General features: G+C 32.7%; 4 protein-coding genes across 4 annotated transcripts in view; 2 read left to right on the top strand and 2 right to left on the bottom strand.

Annotated features, from left to right (window-relative positions):
- spri (Src homology 2 domain-containing protein sprint) overlaps positions 1–12,414 on the bottom strand; it is a 196,090-nt gene extending 183,676 nt beyond the window's left edge. The window contains exon 1 of the mRNA XM_089697433.1: positions 12,127–12,414. The gene's annotated coding sequence lies outside the window, so the exon portion shown is untranslated. The remainder of the gene's footprint in view (positions 1–12,126) is intronic.
- Positions 5,709–12,128, top strand: LOC149487160 (uncharacterized). Its single transcript, XM_089697435.1, has 5 exons — positions 5,709–6,037; positions 6,110–6,196; positions 8,059–8,122; positions 8,511–8,668; positions 11,629–12,128. The coding sequence occupies exons 1-5, from the start codon at positions 5,879–5,881 to the stop codon at positions 11,986–11,988; spliced, it is 828 nt and encodes a 275-aa protein (XP_089553561.1). The 5' UTR covers positions 5,709–5,878; the 3' UTR covers positions 11,989–12,128.
- Positions 12,415–14,746: 2,332 nt separating the features above from the next.
- Positions 14,747–19,942, bottom strand: LOC149487158 (uncharacterized). Its single transcript, XM_089697360.1, has 9 exons — positions 19,772–19,942; positions 19,372–19,545; positions 18,290–18,407; positions 18,084–18,170; positions 17,043–17,182; positions 15,927–16,094; positions 15,280–15,397; positions 15,114–15,199; positions 14,747–14,845 (listed from the first exon to the last, which is right to left on the bottom strand). Exons 1-9 carry the CDS (start codon positions 19,820–19,822, stop codon positions 14,828–14,830), a joined length of 960 nt encoding a protein of 319 aa, XP_089553486.1. The 5' UTR covers positions 19,823–19,942; the 3' UTR covers positions 14,747–14,827.
- An 813-nt stretch (positions 19,943–20,755) lies between these two features.
- Positions 20,756–24,010, top strand: LOC149487157 (general odorant-binding protein 19d-like). The gene is made up of 5 exons (XM_089697407.1): positions 20,756–20,982; positions 21,085–21,261; positions 21,584–21,698; positions 21,941–22,026; positions 23,887–24,010. Exons 1-5 carry the CDS (start codon positions 20,917–20,919, stop codon positions 23,902–23,904), a joined length of 462 nt encoding a protein of 153 aa, XP_089553533.1. The 5' UTR covers positions 20,756–20,916; the 3' UTR covers positions 23,905–24,010.
- Positions 24,011–24,419: the final 409 nt, after the last annotated feature.

Genomic DNA, 24,419 nt, shown 5'->3' with positions numbered 1-24,419 from the left:
AAATTGAACTATTGTTCGAATTACTTTTAATTAACAGCGTTTTTGAATGAACAATTTGAGTGATACTGGCTCATGGTTTGTAAAGAATCTAAAGGGGTTATTTTCATGACTTTCAACAGCAATGCTGTGTTAAATAACTATTAATGGAAATTTAATTGAAAGATTATGTATATGGCCATTGCCCATTATTATCGCAAATACAATTGCTATCGATAAGCTCCATCAATCAATTTCGCAGCCTCTAGGTACATTTTTATTCACGTGAAAAGAGCAACATGTATTCCGATGTTCCAGAACGCACCAATTACCTCGTATTAACGCAGCTTACCGCGTAAAGTCCAAATATGCTGAGCTATCTAACGCGTTCATTAGCACGTCTGGCCTGCACAGTGCACATGCAAAAGCCTTCATAAATATCATCTTAGCGCCTCTGCAAATCCCGCGTCTGGTCCGAGGTGAGGATTATAGGATTGTCCGGGTGTCATTTTGCGTTTGCGATTTATTCGGATTCTGCAATACCTATGCGCGGTGCAGACAGTGATTTAATGTCTACCGGTGGGGATTCAGGATAAATTTTCTACTGTCATATTTTATTATGTATGCCGAATGGGAACTGCAGGTTTGAAATTTTAATGCAGTAATAGATAGCTAGGACTAGAATTAGAAGTTGAGATTGTAACGTATTGTGATAAAAATGGACTCAAAGGATTTTGAGAAGACGGGGGAGTTACAGTTTTTTATGATTATAGGATCGAAACATCTACAGAACAATCCAATTACAATAAACTATTCAAAGGTTAAAACTAAAAATATAGATTAGTTAATCTGTATTTTAAATTTTTACGATATCATTCAAAATTATATTAGGTACACCATCCGTACAGTGAGTATATTATATTTCTAAGAGAACATGTCACTCAAAAAGAAACAAACATTCACTTTGTTTTCTATTACTTAAATCCAAAAATTGGTTACACGGTGGATCCGTTCCACTCTGTCGACAGGTGAAACAGCCTGGCTCATTAGCCCCAGCCTCATTTGTCAACGCCCTCGGTATCCGAATTACACGTTTTTTTATTAACGCCAATTCCTCGAACTCTAACGAGTGTAATTTTTCTGCAACCACCGGCTTTCCTTTTTCGGTTTTGCAATATGTACGTAGCGGTTCAAAACGTTTTTACGCCGTGTTAAATAATTTTGCATGCGTAATTTGTTTGCGTTCAAATTTGCCTCCGTATTTTAGTTGGAAGCTGCCAAGCTGGTAGTTTAAAATTTAATAAAGTCTGAATATTAAACGAAAATCAATGTCTCATACACCATATATTTTAAAATATTTATTTAACGATGGCTTGGAATAAAAAACAACGCATTTATTACAGTAAATCATACATTACGCCGATAAAAATAATCTAGCACCTTTAAAAGAGCAATTCTTAACTTATTCAGGTACTTTTTACAACAAATGCTTGAAAAGAAATTTAATAGACTATTAGACTTCAGAAAATTAATAAACATCTCCAAAAAGTTTTAAAGAGTCATAAAGTCACTTTCAATTCAACCAAGAAAACTTAAAGCATACCTGAATGGAGAAGGCTTGCTATAAACTTTTACATTAATAGAAGTATTTCCATTCATACGTCATGTCGTCTCGGAATCACCCCACATTTCTATTTTAAATCTCGGCGACTCCACGTTTGCACCCCTTCGCATATTCAGATGCATTAATGTAGGGACATTATGTTTTTCATACGAGTTCCCTCATCTAAGACATGCAGCCCATTGAGGCTTTCAGAGCTCTTATTGAACACTAGTGACTCGTCCTCGCTTTGCCGTCACAATGGAAGAAATAGAGGTTACGGCAAATAAAGGTGCGCCATTCATAACAATGGAGACTGACGGGTCTTCAGTCTAGTTTTCCAATAAGAAAAAATACTGTGATTAGTTCGTAAAGCTGAAGCTCACTCTCATTATTTTGTTTTCGATTCCGCTTTTTATTTTTTAAGAACACAAAAAAATTACCATGTAATCGATTTCATATGGTTGTTAAAATAATACGTGCTAAAATATTTATGCAATTTACTTCACAGTGTACTGAATCAAACAATTGGTTATAAGTACTTACTAAAGATACTAACTAAAATGAAAACATTCTTTACCCGAAATGTATATTAATACTCGACCGATAGGGTGCGATAGGTTCATAGACCGTACGCCTTCACTGTAGCCATAAGCGTAGTAGGTACTACGCTTATGGCTATATTCTGTGCCATAAGGCCCTTTAAATAAACGTGACAAGTTCCACGTATATTAATTCCATACGTCACCGTATCTAGCACTAACTAACACCAGCTATCCATCACACAATATCAAACGAACATATCTCAAGCGATCGTTAATTTCTCTAAGCATCACTCAAAGTCACGTAATGCAATAACAAATCTCATCTCAATTGATACTAGATTAGGGCACGATCTATCTCAGGTGACGCCTCTGCTTTACCTCCGCCACTCGATTTGATAGTTCGGGACGTTGATCGATGTTCACCTTTCGAAGCTTTGAATTTGATTTAAGGTACATGGTTTTTCGTTTTGTATGAGACATGGAATACCTAAAAAGGTCTGCAGGTAGTGAGTGAAATAACGTAGTAAATAAAATTATGTAGACAGTAAAATGAAATATTAAAAGTGACTGCAAAATGACATTAACTCTTACATAGGTAAAAGCCAGCAAAATTTAAACAATAAATTGAAAACTCGTACGTTCAAATAAAACCAAAATTCTTGTACCTAAGCTTCGCCAAACTATATAGAAAAAACAGAATACGGTTTCTCCGTTATGTTTTTAATTACTGTATTTTTATTCACAATCTTTTTTAGTCTATGGTAGACACTTTTTGGCTTTCTGTCAAGCATAAGGCATTTGGGCATTGTTAATCAGATATTTCTGTACAATAATTTAATACGGTACTTTCCCACTTATTATAAATATTTAATAATAAAACTATCTCCATTACCTTCAACAACCGCGATATACTTATATTCATTATGGCCATTAATCCCACCTTTATTGCTATCTACCCTCATCCAATATCAACGTTTTCTAAGACGCACCATTGTAATGGGCCCAAATACTTTTTTTACCTATGTTTCGTGAAGAATTTAAGATCGTAAAATAAAAGGGGAGGAAACGTATTGGCGAGGCGGCTGAAATTTTAAAGACTGAAGTACAAATTTTACTGGAAGAGGTAAGTATTTTTTATACTATAGCAATAAATTTGAATGTTTTAATAAACTCATATAGGTGAACATTTGGAAACGTACCTTTCGTTTATTAACCCAAGTATAAATTTAATCTATAGGTATATTTTTTTCACACTTCAAAGACATGCTAAATAATCTTTTTTTTTACTCAAATTCTTTGGCAGAGTTTAGCATCGTAAATGTCAAAGAATCATAACATTCATCACACTTTTTTTAATACGACTACAATACGCCATCGCAACTACACTGGTCATCAAAAAAATCGACCCACCTGCATTTTTACGGAAAATTGCGGTTTTCTCACAAACTAAAGAAAAAAGTTGTTTGGAAACTGAACTGATTAATTCAACGTGCATATTTACACGAATATAAACACATAAAATCATTTAACATCATAAAAAAATTGTCAATTTCGAATAAACATCAAAATCCTCAATTTTCAGCTTTTTCTTTATTTAATTTCAAATGCAGTTTATTTTGTAATCATGAAACTTATGATCACGTTTCCTTCGAATTTATACTCAGTACTTTCTCTTCTTTCTGGAATGATAGCCTGCGTTCACTATTTTAAAGAAATAATCAAGATTTTGATGGTCTCTTGAGGAATTCGTTATCAATCTTCCCTAATGGCGGTTTTCAGGTCTCCTATTGTTGTAGGGGCTGAATTACGAGCTCTATGCTTTATTTTTTAATTGTCCCACATGTGCTCTGTAGGTTTCAAATCGAGACTTTTTGCTAACCAGAGTGTAACTCTAATGCGGACCTCTTCTAAATACTGGATCACGATTCGCTCTACGTGTTTCCGAGCATTATCATGCATAGACTCAAAGTTTTTGCAGATACAGCCGGCATATTACACCACATGATAGTCCAAAACCTCGGTAATGTATTGAACAGCATTTAATGAGCATCTTTTTATCGTCAAGCTCCGTGCGTCTTGTCAAAGAAATGCCACTCTAGAACTTTACAGAGCCTCCATCATAATCGACCGTTTCTCTTACCTAGCACTGAACAAATCGTTCATTTGGTCATCGCATGGCATAAAGACGTCTATCAGCACCATATAAAGTCATTCGCATCTTGTCACTCAAAAGTACTGACTCCTATTGGCCTATAGTCCAGTTTGCGTGATTTCGAGTCAATTGAAGTCTGGTTTGTCGATGAGCTGTGGCTGATTATGGCCCTGTTTCTGGCTTGTGTGGTCTTAGGTTCTACTCTTTAAGTCTTCTTCTAACAGTTCTGTCATTTATACCCACTTCCTTATCATCACGCAGGCGTCACTAGAGATCTACACCAGACAGTTGTCGATTTTGTAGAGTTGATTACATTATCTAGGGGTCGTCCCTTTGAGTTGCCGCCCTATTTCTTGCAGATCAATATTTTTATCGATACTGCCCAGTCTCTAGAAAACTTTGGTAAACTCACCGAACTGCATAACAGCTCAGATTTTACTTTTTAGCCACGGCAAGTTGACATAACCCCTGTTTTAGTAGAGCCACAGTTTGGGCCCTCTCAGCTACAGCAGTATCCATTATTTTGAGAGAAAATTAATCAAAACTACAGCATCAATAATTAAACTTAACGTTATGAACAAGAGATCCCGAAAAAAGTCATTTTGGAACTGGGAACACGGGCATAATTTGTCCCGCCGTAAACCGTCAAATCAACACTGTACAGTATTTCTGTATAAAAATTTGTTAAGAATCATTAAGTGCAGTAAAATTTACGAAAAACATAATGATTAGCATGTTATCAGACCCTTACAACAAAATACAACAATAAAAGACGACTTATTTGTGAAATAATCGATAAATAGCAAACATAGTGTAGGTGGGTCGATTTTTTTGATGACCAGTGTATAATGAGTATTTATTTTAATATGTATTCTAAAGTCTAAACTACCATACTTATACATATTAGGTGTGAAATATAAACAAAAGTGAGAATGTTAACTTTATATCTTTGGCGATTGAATTTTATTGGTGGGTTGCTGATATATCGAGGTGGCAATCGTAAATCTGTTGCTACGAAATAAATAATTAAAACCAATAAAACAGGCTGTTTACGCATAGGTAGACTATTCATTAATTGTAAAATATTCAATTATAGATTTATAAAATGTGTTTTATTTATTAACTTTAATTCGGGTAATACTTTGTTGTATGCATAGTTTTACTTGTTATAAATGCACAGAACACACAGTTCTGAATACAGTACGAGACAATAATTGAACCACTCAATATAAATTTATCATCATGAGGCACCGCAAGATGAGATACTTAAGATTAAATTTACAACGAATCGCCCAGTCTATTTCAAACAAAGTTGTCTAATAGTTTGTATTTTATTAGCTATGCTAAGTTTTGTTGAGCGGACGCCGTCAATAGCGGTGTGCATCCCGCGGTGTACCAATTTGCAACATTTCCATTTTATTACCAGAAACAATGAAATTGCTACGCAATACAGTCAACTAAGTGTGACCACCTCGGAGACCATTGTCTCTAACAAATTGTCATCCAAACCCCTCCTCAAATGCAATTTTATAAAGTATACCGCATCGCCTGTCACCATCTTAATATACCATGAGATTCTGATTATTCTTGTGTGGGTGTAGTGACATGAATATGCGGTGTTCTACGTGTGTACGATTTCATATATTATTTATTCTATCCGGGATTATTTTAGTGACCATCTCGAATCTCGTTGGATGTAATCCCATTACGAATTCCAATTTCAACGAACACGTCAGGGAATTTTCTTTGAAGGAGGATGAAATTGTAAGTTATATTCCTGGGGATTTTATTTGAAACGTCATTTTGTACATATATAATAATTCTGTTATATTCCAGAACTCCACAAATGTTAAGACGCTACTTAAGGACGGCATTGGCAAAAACAATAATTTCGGTCCCGTTCATAATCTTGTAAGATTTAAGGTATGTTTCTGAAGATATGCTACTTTGAAGTGTACAAATTTAGTATCTTACTTATTTTGTTATATTATATGTATCATTACTTAGCAATAACACTAATACGACCCAACCACAAAGTTAATTACTCACGAACGACTCAAAATATTAATAAATTTATTAAGAAGTATTTCATCTAAACACGTACGCGCCTAGACCCTACAATAATTAGTCCTGCATAATCTGACAGCTCGATTATATCTGAACAAATTAAGGCGTAGGTTTAGAGCAATTAAAATTGCAACGATTCAAACTGCGCCATGAAGTTAAAATGTGGAAATGTGAGCCATTGGTGGGAATATCGCTAGCGTGGCCCACATTCTTGATAACTTGTCAGAACGGAAACGTGAGTCAGTAGCCGATACTCATTTACATTTATTTTTTACCACATATCAATTAGAACGATAAAATACAATTCCCAGCATTGGCTGAAATGTTCTTCATTGTATGGACTATGGGATATGTAGTTTGCTTTCGAATGATATCGGCATAGCGAGTGCTTTTTCTCCCATGACGACTCTAATTTTATTGTGGTGTTACCGCTTTCCCACACGCAGTCCTTGTGAAGGACAGGTGAGGGTATCGTCACAGGTACTCAAGGTAAGAGGAATGGAATTACACGTATCCGTACTCCTAACAAACCATATCTTACTGTTTCTATAGATTGTATCAAACTAAAGTACGGATCTGATACTCTCTATAATAATTATTAACCAATGATAATATCAATATGTAATCGACTGCAATAAAAATAATGAAATCTTATAGAACACTTTCAAAGTTTCATCTCTAAAGATAAAACACGTAAATAAATCAGAAAGAAGGCGATGCGAAGCCCATTCTTGGTAATAACTTGTACAAATGGGATAGAAAAAATTACACCTCGCGTGACTCACACACTTCTGGATACTAAAGCGGAATGTGAAATGCGTAGAGATGTGAATCTTTCTTTTCCATGTATAAATCTTTAGAGCTGATATAACGTGTATGTAACTACAACAATTAATTTGATGAATATAGCCGTTCCTCATTTTGCAGAAAGTTCGTAAAATACAATTTTTTTTTCGTATTTATTTGAATGATGACCATAGACTACGATTATTTTTACTTTAATTTTTAAGACGGCATTCATAATTACTGCCTCGATGCTGAAAACGGGGTCTTATAAGAATTAGCTTTTGAAGGCTTTTAAAATGACGATCGCTAAATTATTTGTAAATGATGTAAATCGATAAATAAAAAAAGTGAAATGCATGCTTCATGTTCCCACCTAGGTCACCCGTGAATTAAATGCACTCAATGAAACTGTTGAAGATCTATTTTATTCCATTATAACATAAGAGCTTCAATCGGAAGAGAAACATTAAGGGCCGTGTGAAAAAAGGGCAGTGCCCAGACTCAAAGCATTCAAGCATGACTTGACAACGGTCTAATTGAATTTAATTATTTCAACTAAAGAAAAAGACTCGACACAAATTAAAGTTAAGACAACGATCGCTTTTCATTCATACTTGGTCACGATGTTACTTTAATTAATTTTATCTTTCGTTCTCCGGTGTAATTGATCATTGATTTTAATTTGTTCTACAGTCTATGCATTGGATGTTCTATATGTTTAATGTGCCCTTAAATTAGGTTGAATAATATCTATTACGAATGCCCAGGTGGTTATTAAGTATTTTTCTCGTCATCTCAATAAAATGTAGTAATCTCAGGACAATGTGATACTTTATATTTTATGTAAGTACTTAAGCCTTTTTAGTTTTATGGTAGTCTCAAGACTATCATAACTAAAAAGGCTTACTATTACTCATCGTCTCTATTTGCAGAACACACCTGATAATGATGTATCGAGTTCAGACTATAGTAGAGGGTTTCCCCACGACCATCAAGGTAGGTCTGAGGCATACATATCGCTTTCGTCATCAATTTACACAAAGAGAAGAGAAATTGACCAATTATTGTCCAAGCCACTTAACATAGCATCATGAGAAAAAGTTTTGTTTTATGATTCATATATATTATTTAAATGTACATACTTTTCATTGATATTTTCAATAAAGAAACCCCATTCAATATTCATATTCCTGCTTGTGCATGTATCTCAATGTTTCTGTTAGTTCTCATTCAAAACATGTAAAAAAATCACTATATTAACATAAAACCAAACTAATTATTTCATTTATTGTAAGCACTACATTTTTCAATAAACTATAAAGTAAGCATAAAATATCCGATTACACTTCAAAATCAATTCAAGACGTACTTCTAAATTATCTAGGTTACAGAGGCCATGATTACGAAGAAATTCCCTACTACGGCTATGAACACGAATATCACTTACCGTCATATGATCATTCGTTCCACCATGGCCATGGCTATGATCATCATCATGGGCATGAACCACATCATTTGGAGCACCACAGGCATTACAATCATGTACGTATTCTTTTTCTGTTTCTATAGTAAGTTTCACGGACGACAGGAGTTGGAATTGTTAAAATATTTAAATAATATTCACGCTATTTATTACAATATTGGTAAGTGTGATCAACTTATCTGTGATCTATGGGTCTAACCTATCTGTGATGGATGGGTCTAACCTAAATGTATAGGTACCTAATACCTATACATTTAGGTAAGACCCATTTTTATTGTCATAGGAAGGTCTTTATGAAGGAAATTTTATTCTCAATGGTAGGTACTAGGTAGGTACAGTCTATCCACAGAGTCTATCTCTGTAACACGTAGATACCTACCTAAATCAATTTTCACGGTACTTAATGATTAGTAGAGTATTATAATATTATCTGTGTTAATATTTAAAAGGATGAATAGCTGACGTTATAAAGGACTACAAAAAATCATTCATAATTATCCAGGAAGAAGATTCCAACTTGTAGGTGTAGAAATACATCTGCAACATATTCCTACCTAGTTGATAAAATATGAAACCAATACATCGAAGTACATACATCATCTTTAATGTACATGCTAGGTAGGTATATGAAGTCAATTGTTTAGAAGTACAATGCATATCTCACGTACTCTGTTAACATGTAATAACACCTTGATAGGGTAATTGCGCCTGTTCGCGTCCACTTAGTGCAGTTGGAAAGTTTGAAGGAGAAAATAAAAATGTTTCAGAACAAATTTCAACTCAAAATTTTTGTAACGTGTTCATTACATAGTCTATTTTAAGATTTACTTTGAATTGTGTTGGAAATATCATGTGGTTTTTATTTATCTAGACAAATAGCAGAATTAGGCGTTTTACCCAGTTCGCGTCCAAAAATTCCAGTTTGCGTCCACCCGTGGACCAGTTCGCGTCCACCAGCTTAGAAAAGGAATTAAGAGTGTATTGGGTGATATTTTATCAGATAAATGCAAATAAAAATTAGATTTTAATAAATTATTTATTGACGAATATAGTTATTTAATAAAAACTGGCCAAATGCGAATGGGACTCGCACACCGAGGGTTCCGTATTAACCTGTTTTTTTTCATATGTTTTAACTGTAAATGATTATTTTTTCAATGTTTCCCTTATTTGTGCTATAAGACGTTGCTTCGTACCAAACTTCAAGTGTCTGTGTTCACGTAAAGTACCCTGTAGGTTTTGATTCCCTTGCGAATGTAGAAATTTGCGAAAATTTGCAGCATAAACGGCTGTATCTTTTGATTGCTTTGTCTTATAAGTTTGATTTTTTCACTGCTTCAAGGGACCGTATACTTGAGTATTCAATATAAATTTCAGCTCCACGCGTTACTGAGAAAAAGGGTCTTGACAGAAAGACAGACCGGCAGACGGACATGCAGATAGACTGATATCAAAGTGATCCTACAAGGATTCCGGTTTTTCTTTTTGAGGTTCGGAACCCTAAAATCAACATTATTATTAATATAATTCACTGTAAGGAAACTGGAAAAACTTATTTATATTTATCTTCTCATCAATAATAGAACTAAAAATTAACAAAAAACAAAGTTACGTTATGTAAATAAATAATAATCTATTAAGATTACCTACCTACCTTATTTTTTAGTTTCTAATGAATTAAATTTCTTTTTTGTTTATATTATTTTCTTAACCACAGACTTATTGACTCTCATTCTCAAAGATACTATAGTCTTATTCTTAGAATACCCATTTTAAAATGAAAAAATAGCATAACAATTTACTAATTTGAATGAAAATTTTAATTATCAACTTGTAGTCTTAGTCAAAAATGTACAATCTATTTTAAATTACATATTTTAACAAACAATTCATTGCTACGTAATGAAAAACAATGTGGACGCAATATGTTCTATTGTTATGCACTATAGGTATAGTTTGCGCCCACCGTGGACGCAAAATGGAAGTTGTACAAATTCCGTGTAGTAATTCGCGTCCACCTTATTTTAGATATTAATTGTAAAATAAATTAGCTGATTTATAATCCATACTATTCCATGTTTTCTTAGCAAAGTAAAGAAACAGTTACATATTCAAAAATTCACATTTAACAATAAGATACTTACCGTCAAACGCGACGCTGCGCACTATTTTTTTCTCAAAATCCCGCGCGTTTTAGCTCTCTCGTTTAATAGCCAAAATTAAATATTTTTTTTAAATAGGATAGGCGGTGCGCAGGCATATTTTGAATATGTGTGCATGTCTCTTATACATTGAGCTATTATCGGAAATTTTTCTTATTACAATTTTACTTAAAGTATACTTATTTTCGTGAATTTTCTAAAAGATATCCGCAAAATGGACGCGAATAGGCATGTGGACGCGAACAGGCGCAATGACCCTACGCCGATAGAAAAAATATAGCCGATAGCGCTAGAATTATAATAATAAAATCGAACGTTTTGTAATGCAAATTATATTAAATGTAATCGCCCGAATACAAATGGATACATTTATTTTTTTGCGATGTAATGTAGAATAGCATAACCTATCGTTTATTTTACAGGAAGTTATAAAATAAATCGCTTATGAAGCACGCACGTGTAATATGAACAAATCTTATAAATATGTAATTTTATTATAGGTACCTATATGTTGTCTAGATACCTACGTGTTTTGTTAATTTAAAATTCGAACAAATCGATTATTTTATCTCGCGTATTTAAATAACATAAGATTTCAGTATGGATTTTTTAAATTACGTTAATAAGTAGGTACCTAGTTATGTAGATTGTAATTTTGAAAAATTAAACCAAAACAAACCACAGAATAAGTAATAACTATAGTAACTTAGCATAACGAATCGCACATAACATAAACGTAAAGAGAAGTACCTAGGTAGGTAGGTACCTACCACAGTACCTACCTATATTTCTTATAAGATTTCCCATTCATGCTGATTTATAATTACATTGTAATTAAAAACAAATGATTGTTTTAGGCATTAGCAGCGAAAGCAGTGTTATGGCCTATAGCTGGTATCGCTCTCTTAGGAGCTGCAGCTGCTCTAGTATCAAACCCTATTCTACTTCAACTGGGAGTTGCTACTGGGAAACGAAGAAGACGAGATACTGAAGAAATCACTGGTCCAGACTTAGATCTACCATGGTCCGAAGATGACACACAGATGAAAGCCGAAATAAGAAACAAATGTCACGATTCGACACAATTAAAAAATAGAAATAAACTCTTACCAAATAAGAGAAAACATTCTACGTTTGACGTCAACACAAAATCGATGAGTAATGAAGAAATTGACGAAAACTATATCAAAATACAAACAGAAAATACAGATGATTAATAAGATAATTTTACTAACTTGATTGTCCGGTTTACTTCTATTAATACCTACTCCTAGATCAGTAATTTCTATGTATTTGTCCTTTCATTCAATAAAACTACTATTTCATTTGTTATTGTAAATTTTTCAGACACTCACCTATTTAAATATCACGAATAAAGGGCACTACAGTTCACAAAACACTCACAATTTCACTAAACAACAATCGATACCGGTCCGATCGAACCAGTACAAATTAAACACAACTACATCTGCTCGTAAGCATCACAACAGTTATTGACAAAACAAAACTGTAAACGATCAATTGTTTGCACTAAACGTCATCAATGGGACCGACTAAACGACGAGTGAAGTAAGTTATCAAGTCAGCCGGTCGAGAAACTGCTTTGAATGAAGTTGGTTAACTATTGACCTTTCGCTGTGTGCGTGTGCGCAGGGGTGTTGAAAAACTCGCTCTGAGCTTGTGAGCTGTGTGCAGTGTGGCTGTGAAGAGCACGTGTCGACGGCTAGCCTACACACACGTCAACAAATAGTTGAGGGTGTGCTGAGGGTTCTTTTTCATTCTATATTTAAAAATGAATAATTAAAAAAAACACAGATTATATTTAATTTCTATTTTTTTTTTGTTCACAATAATATGTATTTATAATGGTATTTATATATTTCTTTCTTGTATAATGTATATGAATTTTTATAACTCATTCCTCATTTTATAATTTTTATTTTTCTTATTTGCCACAATTTGTATTTTAGTTCAACGCCATCTATGTGAAAAGTTTTGAACTATATCCTCGACTTTATATTGATGAGTATTCTAGTTCTCATATTAACTTGAAGATGGCGCTTTAATATGATACGAAAAATACTGAATTCTGTCTAGAATATTTTTATTACTTTGTGTAAAATATCCTCATATCGTGTACTAAAATTGTGTGCTAAATTTTGAAGGACTCAGAATTTTACCAGTAATATAATTTTACTGGGATAAATACACTCACCGGCACGGAATCTTGGCCACTTACAAATTTGCCGATAAAAAAAGTTTGAAGTGTTTTTCACGGTTTTTTTGTATGCAGATATGTTAACTTATTATTTGTTTAATTTTATGGTAAGAAATCATTAAGTTTGAGAATTATCGTTTACCACTTTTTAAGAGTTACTCAAAATTTGTGATTTGTGCGGTTAAGCCGAAGTTACGAATTGTTCGTTTTAAACTTTTTTCGATAACGTTTATGCCGTTTTAAGATATTGTTATTATTGTACTATAGTCAATGATCATAACAAACAATAAAAAATGCCGTTAATATCTGAACAACCTGCTCAGGCCATCACAATGTTAGACCAATAACTGCCGCAACATAAAGTACCTAATGTACAGTACGTACCACGTTCAGCGATGCACTGTGCATGGAAAAGATACCAGGAGACTGGCAGCTCCACGTGCAGACCAGAAAATGAAGGTGTGAGGTGCACATCAGCTCGAGAAGACCCGTTTATTGTTCAAGAGATACTCAAAAATGGCTTTCTGACAGTTTATGAGATACGCCACCGGCTCTAAAACAACAGGATAATAAATGTGAGTTAGCAATCTATGAGAAGACTAATGAAGGAAGTTAATTTGAAGGTTTGCAGACCAGCATGCCGTCCAGAACTCCTCAGACATCACAGAGAAGCACGTCTTCGTTTTGCACGAGAATATGAAAACTGGACCCACAGCCAGTGCGCTCGTGAAGTGTTCACAGATGACTGCTAAGGCACTTTACGAGCTTCTGATAGCCAAGAATCAGTATAGAGAAGACGAGAAGAGAGGTTTTCACCCATAACCACACTCAAACTGCCATTTTTCATGGAGGGTCAAAAATGGTATGGGGAGGTATAAGTTCCGATGCTCGCACGGAGTTAGTTATCGTAGATAATGGCTTAAATTTGATCAGGTACATCGAGGAAATTCTCCAGAAACATGTTCAGCCCTATTACAGGTTTATCAGTGAAGAAAATTTGCTACTAATACACTATAACGCACGTCCGCGTGTCGTAAGATGCGTATAAGAGTACCTTCAAGAGGTTATTATGGAAAAATTGGAGTGGCCAGCTCGTAGCCCGGATCTTAATCCAATAGAACACATCTGGGACATGCTTAAAAGAAACATAAAGTTCGATTTTAAACCAGCACCAATGTTAGATGAGCTTAGAAATACAGATGGGGCCGTTTGGTACACTATAGCTCAAGTGGACATCAAAAATGTCTTCTAGAGTATGCCAGACTGGATGCAAACAGTGTTTAAGGCAAGAGAAGGAAACACCCTATATTAAAAAGTTCAATTTTTTTTTATGGAAACGTTCTTTCTAATTTTTATGCATTTTTTAAGAAATCATTTAAATTTTACAGGAAAAGCGTAAATTCTTGTTTAATTCATATCTACGCAGTAGTACTTCTTATAAACTTCCAATGATTACTAAAAGTTAGTAAAAACATTAAAGAAATTACTAATTTTGATTAATTTTTTATTGAATTTTGTAGTAGAAAATAAATAGTGTTATTTTACGCAAAAATTTGCAGTGGCCAAGATTCCGTGCCGGTGAGTGTATTTGTAAAATAATATGCTACATTTGCATTTTATGAAATATACATACGATTATTTTAATCTCACATAGTATATATATTTTATCATCCTTGTGTACCAACTTTTTTATAGCTTATTAGGCATAAGATTGTAGATTATTTATTAAAACAGGCAAACCATTGAAAACACAGCGTTTTTATTTCATGAAAACTTTATTAATCATCTTTAATCTTTATTCATAGTGGAGCATCACTGGATATGGTGGGTATAGCTGGTTATAATTTGAAGCCATACTGAAAAGAGAAAATTCAATTTAGCTATTTTATATTCAATTTAGAATTTTATTTTTTATAAATACCGGAGTTTGAAGGTTTAGAGGATGTTTGTTACAAAATACGAAAGCAACCGAACACATTTTGATTAGCTACGTTTTCTTAATCAATTTTTTAAATGCAGTAAAGTTTACAATTAATTAAGGTTGCTGATATATTGGTAGGTAGGTATGTATACCATATTGTCAAACAGCTGAAAGTTCTAACAACTACCTTATAAAATACAAACCTTAGCAGCATTTTTAACACCACATTTGAACATCAATGCAGCTCTGTCGCACCCCTTTTCTCCGTCACTCACTTTCTCATCGTTAACTGAAATAATTAAAAATGTAGAAATTCTTAGTTGGTTAAGAGTATAAGAATATCCTCAATCATTTTATCATTTTGCATACCTGCGGCGCAAACATCTGCTAATTCCTTTCCTTTTTTTATTCGTACTTCATCGCCTTTCATCATGGTTTCTGCTAGCGCATACGCCCCGTCGATGTCATACATGCCTTGAGCATTCAGCTGCAAAATAACTTTCATTACCTTTTTTGAAATACTCAAATCAACAAGGAGGTAGGTACCTACCTACATAAGTAGGATCTTTAAACTAGGTTAAGCAGACTACAAAAAAATTAGGTTAGTACTTGGATGGGGATTTAAAGGCTTGCAAGGCATATGAACCTAATGCTAGTACCTTTTAAAAATGTTATACCCATTTGGTAGTATTATTGTCAGTGATAGAATATTATTAATTTATTGCATAGCTTCTATCGCGGGCCTTGAGCGCGGGGACCGAATCCAAAAATTCCGTAACGAAAAAACCTCACGCTCCCCATTCCGACGGGCGCGGAGGTGTTGTGGCTTGAAGGCATAGCATGCAATGCAATAAGTAGATAGAGCTTTACCGCGGCAGTCCCCGAGTGCCACACGTCTTTTTTTATTTGATGTTTATGTATAACAAGGAATCGTTTAAAATGAAAACCCTGGAATTTTTTAACACGAGTCATCAAGCCAAAGAGCGTATTTCATGTGTATAATCATTATTATTTACCGATCCTTTCTTCCGATATGCGCAAGCGAGAACACATTTCACTTTATGATCTGTCGGTACAATCAGACTGGCTAAAGACATAATATCGCTCATATCTACGGATGCGTCTTTAGCACATGCCATTATCGCCTTCGCAAAATCTGCTTTGGCTTCTTCATCTGTCATTGCCTGTAAATGAGAAAAATAATCTATTAGAGGTGCTTATTAGTCTATTTTAAAAGCTGAAAGTTTTGCTGTGTTGTGTGTATGTCTCTTATAGGTAAGAGCTACCAGTGATTATGGAGTTATATTTTGTTGTGGGCAATGGATGAGATTTCTACAGTGATCCTATGAAAATTTAAAAAATTGAGCTTCTTGCTTTAACAAATAGGTGCCTACCTATGAAACCTACCTACCTACCTACCTACCTACATGAAACCTACACTGAAAAACTTTCAGCTTTTATAAAATAACGAAGGTCGTGGGGTCTTGGACTAAAGACCTATTCCTACTAATATTGTAAAGGCGAAAGTTTGTTTAGGATGGATGTTTGTTACACTTTTACGCAAATACTATCTACTGAACCGATAACAATGAAATTTGGTATGTCTACCTACATCTGAAGACCCAGAATAAGACATAAGCTTTTATCCCTGAAACCCACAGGAACGGGAACGCGGTATGCGGTTTTTTTTTCGTTTCATTTCAATCATTCATAAATTTTTATTTGTCAAACATAAGTAGGTACATGTGACGACCTTAGTGACGACTGTCTTTGCAATTTGCATTGTTGTCAATGTACACAATCAGTTATTCTTCAGTATAAGTTTCTGAGCTTTTTGTACTATTGTAGTACCTACATACAATAGCACTTACAAAAACCTCTTTGTGCAGTTTGAAGAAAACTCATGTTTGATGCAATAGTATTATATATTTAGCGATATATTATCACAGATATTATGTTGCTTATTAAACTTGCAATGACATAATTAATTAATTATTATATCTAACACAGAGCAGCAACTTCTTTTTAATTCGAAATAATCAATACTTTATAAATTCCTAAATTATTATCAAAAATCATTTTAAGACACATACAGATATATAGAGAATAGAGATCATATACAATAAACTTACCCCCAAAACGTTTACATTTTGCAGAACAAAATAAAACACAAAACAAATAATGTAACTACCTTTATTATTCATCGTTATAGAATAGATTAGAATAGTATCACCGGTCACTTTTATATCAAATAATATATCGTTTAAATGATCTAAATTGATATAATTTTAAATAATAAATCACATTGTTATAATTAAAAAGTTTTGATACAATCACAATAAGTTTTGGAATTGGACACTTATTTTCTTTAATGTTTTCCATCTCATTAAACTATTATAATATTTTTCATTGTATACTTTATATTCAGATTGAGATTAAATCAATATAATTTTAGGGTTCGCTTTGAAATATTTATCATACAGATGCAGATTCTAGAAAATAAAATTTTTATTTACCTAATTAAAATCTTATTTTATTTAATATTTAAAAGTACATGAACTGTGAATGATTTAACAATACAAAACCAATTTAATATGTATAACCAATACAATGTTATCAATAACTTTACATTCTGTGGCCAAAATCATAAGTTGCAAACATAATAAGATTCTTATATTATTTTTTTTCTCGTAGACAATACAAGTATCTATTCATATCACATTTTTACAAAATCTTATAATATAAATTAAAAAAAACAATAAATCTTGGACTAAGTATCACCAAAAATTCTTCCTTCTTTTTAAAACACGAAATCAAACTGAAATAGAAAGAAACAACATTAATTAAAAAAAAAACATAATTGTGTTGGAATACTTCCTGGATGGATGTGTATGTGTATGCTTGTTACTCTTCCATGCAAATACTACTGAACCGATTACTATAAAATTTACCTCACATATAGATAGTAACTTAGATTATCACATAGGATAGGTTTTATCCCGGAAGTCCCACGGGGACGGGAACTATTCGGGTTTTTCTTGGAAAACGCGGGTGAATCCGCAGGTGGAAAGCTAGTCTATAAATATCAAATCTGTTAAGTTAGTGAAAATTGATGATATTTCTATATTTCTAAGTAATTGATCAATTCTCAATCATTAACCCTTTTTCAATACATACCTCTTCAGCCCTATCCACGGTACATTTGAAAATTAAAGCAGCTCTCTCACAGGCTATATTCCCATCTATATTTTCGTCATTTACTAAAACAAAGCACTCAATTTAATTCAAACATTCATTAAAAAGAAAGTAAAAAAGAACTATGTAACCAATACGAAAAAGTATATAATATTTTACCTTTATGAAACAGTTTTCAACTTACCAAATTTACAAGCCTCTGTCAGCTGCTCCGCTTTTTTTAGCCTCTCAGGATCATTTTCTAAGTATGTTTGGGCAAGCTTGTTTGTTCCTTCAACAGAAAGAAATCCGTCTTCACTCATCTGAAATGAAACATTCTTGTTTTGAATAGGGACAAAAGGGCAGAAATATCACCTCCTAGCAGCTGCTAATACAGCTATCTCTGGAAAAATGGTAGAGCCTTGCTTTCTTTAGCGTAAATGTGGTGGTAAATGTTATAAATATGTAACGACGATTCAAAGCGCTTCTAGAAGAAGTCTAATTGAATATATAAATGTTTGAGTTTGAGTTTAAATTTGCTATTAGTTGACAAAGATTAATAATGCCTTGCAAAATGATTGAAAAATAGTGAAAAATAGATGTTGTTCATTAGGGATCAAATCATATACCACATAAGTAGGATATCATACTCATCATAATTTTGAAAATTTTAACAAAAATCGGCAATTAATTTTAATAATAATACGTCATTGTAGCATAGCTTTAAAGTTTCGAAATTTTAAAAGGGAACTCTAAATTAAAGCATCCGCGGTCGTTAAACATAATTTTGTGGAAATCCTAATCGGCTTTGTTCAGGGACTGTGAACATAGTAATTGCGTGACCTTGTTTTGTTTTTATGTAATCATATATTGACTGGATGCTGCTCATGTAGAAACTGATACCTAGGTATATTATTTTTAATACTAAAATATTAATGACGTGATTTGTAATATTATATGAAACCAAAAAAAGACTAACTGCAGTTTTTAAGGTGTTTGATATAACTGGAAACACCTATTTTATGGCGGCTCTATCTATCTACACGGTGCGAAAACAAAATGCAATGAAAAATCTTTGGATACTAATAAAAAGCTTGATCGTTTTTTTATCTTTCTTTCTTCTTTCTAACTATCAAAACGTTTAAGGATTTATTGTTGAAAATAAATTTGTTTACTTTATTAAAAATACTTGATAAACTCCGTCGTTTTGGGCTTTGTCCGCCATAATACTATTTAGCTAATAGCTTACAAATTGCAATAAATTTTTAAAGTCTACATCCTACTTACGATGCCTGCTTTAGTATAAGCACATGCAAAGAGACATTTAATTGATTCCTTGTCTGGCATTTGTTTATTTTTCAACTGTTCAATATCTGTTTCGGTCAAAGGTGTGTCTGCAGAACAATCCATGATCATTTGTAAATATTGTTGTTTTAGCTCGTCCAGTTTGTCATCATTGCTCTGTAAATAAATAATAATACAGATAAACGAATTATAAATTGTATGTAGAATTTCTTTTTAAAGAATTATATGAACATTAAGACCATTAGATTAAGACCCTAATACCAGCGGACCATTCGAAGGAATAAGTCAATTTAAAAAATTAAGATAAATTGTATAGTCATGTTATACATTTCATATTGATTGAAAATCGTATTGAAAGCAATATAAAAAACAAGGTAGGTACCTGCACCAAAACACTAAACGATACAACTGTAAAAAGTACCGTTAACAACATTATTTACTTTTCACTGACCGAGTAAAATTGAAAATGTGTGATGTGTCATAAAAATTATGTTTTTATAACACCTTACTACCTGTGATAATTATTTGTATAACAACTGTTGAATAGAATGTATAGTTCATTGAAATTTAGTTCCTTTTAATACTCCCATAAGTGATATTTTTCAAATGATTTTTATATTATGCATTTGCATCATATATAGGAAATAACGCATTATAACAACATAATATTAGATATGTGCGAAAATAAGTTTTATTGTACTAGATTTGAATACATAGCGCCTATATTATTAGCATTTGTTATCATAATTGCACAAAAGAATTGAGTAATAATAAAATACTTTGTAACTCTATTTTGTCAGTATTTGAAAATAAATAGTGCGTTATTTAAGTAATTTATTTCCCTGGCTTTGCTCACAATATATAGATACATATTTTTGATGGATAAAATAAAAAAAATATAAAAACTAATATTTCGATAATAGCTGAAAACTCTGTGATGCTTCTTGGCATCAAGAGTCGTGCATTTCTCATTCATTCTTATTAATATTTACTAAGTAGGTACATACATTCTGCTCACAGGCTTTGCCACAATTTCAATATTGTAGAGACGATAGAGAGATAGAGTTCTTAAAGAAATATATTTTAATTATACTTTTTTAAAAATTTCCAAATGTACCAATGTACTATATGCTCAATAGCATTCATATAATATCAGGTAAGTAATATTCACTGCTTTTATATTATTGGTTGACTCGTTATATTATAAATATTTTATTTGCCATTAATGTGAATACCTATCTTTACTACTTAAATAGCATTGATAAATCTGTCGAATTACCATTGTAGTACTGATTGGTCATAAACAAATTACATAGAATTTCCTTTCTGTAGGAAATCCCGCAAATTGGTAATTTGCGGACCTTGTTATATTCAATGTCAGCCGAAATTCACCAAATACAGTCATTAATTAATTATGGTGACTTATCAGAAAAACGCTATATATTATGGAGTTAAGATCTGTCTAGGACAGATCAAATTTATCAGTGTGAAAGATTCCTTTCTATAAATAAACACACATAACCAAATATGTTTCACAAATCAGCAATAATTTTCTGCTTTTCGGTTATCAGTTTAATGCCGCAAGAAATTCTAGTAAGTGAATGTAATAATATAATTATTATGAAAGCAAAAGTTTCCTAAATCGCTTAAATGAAAAAAAAAACTTAAAAGTGTATTATATTTATTGATTCACAGGCGATGACAGAAGATCAAAAAGCAATGATACATGCACATTTTGAAAAAGTCGGAGCTGAATGTATTAAAGATAACATGATTTCTACGGATGATATTAGCAACTTGAGAGCTAAGAAGCTGCCCACCGGAGAAAATGCGCCATGTTTCCTCGCCTGTGTTTTGAAGAAAACTGGCACTGTAAGTATCAAGAAAAGGCTAATAGACAGAATTATTGGATACCAAAACTTTTATAATTAATAGGTATATTATTAGCTCTGAGTCTTTTAAAACCTTTTAACTAGAGATTGTACTGTAAAAAATTCCCAACAAAAGCGAAGCCTTTACCTATGGACTCCCTGGTAAAGTAAAAGATAATAAATTAAATAACTTTATGTTTTGGTAGTATGTATTAGACTATAAACATAATATTTATTATACGATCGTAATGGTTGTTATTGTACACGTTATAAATTGTTTTAACTTTTTTATACACAAATAATAAATATTACTTCTGTTAAAGATGGACGACAAAGGCATGCTTCAAAAGGAAACTGCTCTGGAAATGGCGAAAACAGTGTTCAATGATGAGGAAGAACTGAAACTTATCGCTGATTATCTCCACTCCTGCTCACATAGTAAGTTTTTAAATTACCTTCTTTCTTTTAAATTTTCAACTATTACAATATGTACATTTGTTAAAATACATCGATCGAAATCGAACGATGAAAATATCGGTACGATAATTGAAGAATTCCACATCGATCAAAAGCTGTTGTTTTTTTTTTACTTTTTAAAACTAGCCCAGTTGTAAAAAAAATGAATTAAGAATAAATAATGGCATTCTCTAAGATGGCATTAATAAAATATTTATTCTTAGTCAACAGCGAATCGGTTAGTGACGGCGAAAAAGGCTGTGAACGCGCTATGCTATCCTACAAGTGTATGGTGGAAAATGCTTCTAAGGTAAGTGAAATTATTATTTATTTATTATTCAAATATTGGTATCAGTTTTTATTAGAAATAACTTCAAATAAAATAGAATAAAACCTTGAGATATTCAAAGGCGGGTGGGGTATTCAAAAACTATTTATCGAAATAATGAATATTTTAATAATATATTTGAATTCAAAGTGTATACAGGGTGTAATCGTTAAGTGTGCACAGGCGATAATTCCGTAACTATTACAGATATCAAAAAACTTTTAACTGATATTGAAAGTACTTAACCCAATGAGTAAAATGGCCATAATAAATTTTTAAAAATAAAACGAGAAATATCTAAAAAAACTCACTTGAAACCCTCCCATACATTTAGTATGAGATATGACTATCCCATGTACATGAGTTGATCCAAAAGTAATTATAATCAATATTAAACCAGGTCATTACAGTTAAAATATTTGGCTAGATAGTCTTCTAACTAGATAATATAATTCGATATTTTTTTTCCAATACTTAGAAAAAAAAACTTTGACTTCATCCGTAAAAACCCCTCAACGCGGCCATCTCTTCGCTATCGTCTTAAAAGTTTTTGCTAAGACGGTGTTTTTTGTGCCGAGGAAAGAGATAGAAATCACTAGGAGCTAGATCTAACAAACAGGGTGGGTGTTCAAGCATTTGGAATGCTGATTTTTGAATGGCAGCCATTGCAACTGACGCTTTGTGATCTTGTGCGTGGTCTTGGTAAAACAACATTCAAGCCCGCAGTTTGCCATGTCTCTTCTCCTTACTAACCTACCGCAATTTTTTAATATGGTCTGTGTAGTAAGAACCCAACATAGTGGCTACCTTCTTAAAATATTCCACCAAAATTATTCCTTCGGCGCCTTAAAAAACTGTCGCTTTAATCTATCCCACTAATTTTCACTTTGAATTTCTTCATCGTCACTTTGGAAGCTCGCATCCAGGCCATTAATTGTTTCTTGGTTTCAGCATAAACATGGTGAACCCGGGTAACGTCCATGGTCACAAATCATGCCAAAAAATTATCCTGATCTCATTAAGAATTTAGAAATTCACCCTCTAAATGTCGAATTGTTGTTTCTTCTTTTTGTTGGCAAAAATTCTGGCACGCACGGTTCACATTCAAATTAATGTAAATACTTGGAAGCGGGGCCTATTGATATGATTTTTTTGTGATAACTTAGTGAGTACATGAGCAAGCAAAAAACAGTAATTTTATATTTTTATGTACACAGGAAATACCCAATTATCATTACTTTTGGATCAACCTAGTACATTTAATATGAAAGATTTTAGCTTTTTCTTTCTTTTTTTGGTTTTCTGCTTAAATTACTTCGCAAATTTGAAGGGAAGTTCATTTCGAAACTGCAAATAGAGCTCCTCATTGTATTGCACAATGAGGACGTCACTTCGGTAATCTGCTATGAATAGAAAATGTATGGGAAATAAAATGTATGGGAGCGTTTAATGTAACATTTTTGTATATTTCTCGTTTTATTTTCAAAAATTTATTATGGCCATTTTACTCATTAGGTTAAGTACTTTCGATATCAGTTTAAAGTTTTTTGATATCTGCAATAGTTACGGAATAATCGCCTGTGCACACTTAACGATTACACCCTGTATAAATCTGAACGAACACAGAACTTTTTTTTTTCCTTTTCTGAGAAAGGCTTTACACATTTTTAAAGTGATATTCATTAGTTCTTATAAGAAAGATTTTAAATGCTATTTTGAAATGATGTAGAGTTCAAGAATAAAAGAAAGAGGCCAATTGTTTATATTCTTACGCCGTAACATAGGTACAATATATTTTATTTATGGCAAACAGACACTTAATAATATGCCCTTTTTTTACAGTTTGGCTTGGAACTATAAGATCATCTATGTACTAGTTACTACTTACTTCAAAATATATCATGCTTATCGTTATCATTATTTCGTAGTATGTAGGAAAATGGTTAATAAATACATTTCATCTTAAGCTGGACTTTTTTTTAAACCCGTATGGAAATCTTTCACCTTGTATTGTTAATTGTAGTATTTTCTAGAACTTTGATTTATTTTATTTTAGTACTAGATTTCCGCCCGCGGCTTCGCCCGCGTTTGCAAAGGAAATCCCGCATAGTTCCCGTTCCCGTGGGATTTCCGGGATAATAACTATCCTATGTGTTAATCCAAGTTACCCTCTATATGTGTGCTAAATTTCATTGTAATCGGTTCAGTAGTTTTTACGTGAAAGAGTAACAAACATCCATACATCCATACATCCATACATCCTTACAAACTTTCGCCTTTATAATATGTATTAGATATATTTCTACATACATTCACATTATTTCAAGTAAAATTGAAAAACTTCCCAAAATTGACCCAGATACAAAAAAAAATTA

Source organism: Colias philodice, chromosome 7 (assembly GCF_061535455.1).
Source record: "Colias philodice isolate Cphi_HAF_F1 chromosome 7, ilColPhil1 Martin Lab GWU primary, whole genome shotgun sequence".
Lineage (NCBI taxonomy): Eukaryota > Metazoa > Arthropoda > Insecta > Lepidoptera > Pieridae > Colias > Colias philodice.
The sequence above is the reverse complement of the archived record's forward strand: the minus strand, read 5'-3'. Positions and strand labels throughout refer to the sequence as shown.